Here is a 1,025-nt window from a genome sequence, read left to right as displayed (position 1 = left end):
GTAGACCTCAAAGCGCCCTCCGCCGAAGGCAAGCTCGAGCTGGAAGGCACGGGCCTGAAAGGCAAGCTCAAGATGCCCAAGTTCGACAAGCCCAAATTCACGGTGTCCTCCCCCAAGGCCGAGGCGCCCACAGCCGAGGTCAGCCTGCCCAGCGCAGAGGTCGACCTGCCGTCCGCCACCGTGACGGCTGCAGGGGAGGGCACCGGCGTGAAGCTGGAGAAGCCCTCCCTCAAGATGCCCAAAGCAGACATCAAAGCTCCCAAGGTGGACATCAGCCTGCCCTCCGTCGACGTCACCCTTCCCCAGGCCAGCGTCGACCTGCAGGCGCCCGAGGCCACTCTCAGCCTTGAAGGAGATGCCAAAGTCCCAGAGAAGGAGGCCGCCAAGACCAAGGACGGCAAGTTCAAGATGCCCAAGTTCGGCATGCCTTCCTTTGGCTGGTCCAGCAGCAGAGAGCCCAAGGGCACCGTGGCCGCCGAGGTGGACGTCAGCCTCCAGAAGCCTGAGGTGACGGTGCCTTCCGGAGCCACCGAAGTGGAGGTGACCCTGCCCGCGGCTGATATCCAAGCGCCCGGTGTGGAGGTGACCGTCGAGACGGCCACGGTAACAGCAGAGGGTGAGAAAGGCCGATTCAAGATGCCCGACGTCAAGATGCCCAGCGTCAAGCTGCCCAAAGTCAAAGCTCCCCAGGCGCAGGTCAGCCTGCCCAAGGCCGAGGTCTCGCTGCCCAAAGGCCAGGAGGGCGAAGTCGCCCTGCAGGGCCCCGAGGCCGAAGCCAGCCTGGAGGTGGCCGCTGGCAAAGCTGAGGGCGGCGGCATGAAAATACACATGCCCAAAGTCAAGGTGCCCAGCGTGGTCTTCTCCAAGCCCACCGTCAAGTCTCCCAAACCGGACGCAGACGTCAGCCTCCCGCAGGCAGAGCTCAAGGCCGCCGACGCCGACATCACTGTCACGGCCCCTGACGTCAAGCTGCCCTCGGTCGAAGGCTCCCTCGAGCTGCAAGCGCCCGATGTAGACCTCAAAGC

The 1,025-nt window shown here is 64.7% G+C and overlaps 1 protein-coding gene across 1 annotated transcript in view; it reads left to right on the top strand.

The window, feature by feature from the left end:
- Positions 1-6: 6 nt before the first annotated feature.
- Positions 7-1,025, top strand: part of LOC121357714 (protein AHNAK2-like) — a gene marked incomplete at its 3' end in the record, with an annotated part of 5,037 nt that continues 4,018 nt past the window's right edge. The window contains exon 1 of the mRNA XM_041475251.1: positions 7-1,023. Within this exon, the coding sequence (XP_041331185.1) occupies positions 73-1,023 (951 nt within the window). The remainder of the gene's footprint in view (positions 1,024-1,025) is intronic.

This window comes from Pyrgilauda ruficollis, unplaced genomic scaffold, assembly GCF_017590135.1.
Source record: "Pyrgilauda ruficollis isolate IOZ18807 unplaced genomic scaffold, ASM1759013v1 scaffold34391, whole genome shotgun sequence".
Taxonomy (NCBI): Eukaryota; Metazoa; Chordata; class Aves; order Passeriformes; family Passeridae; genus Pyrgilauda; species Pyrgilauda ruficollis.
Note: the sequence above shows the minus strand (reverse complement) of the source record. Positions and strands in the feature narration are given on the sequence as shown.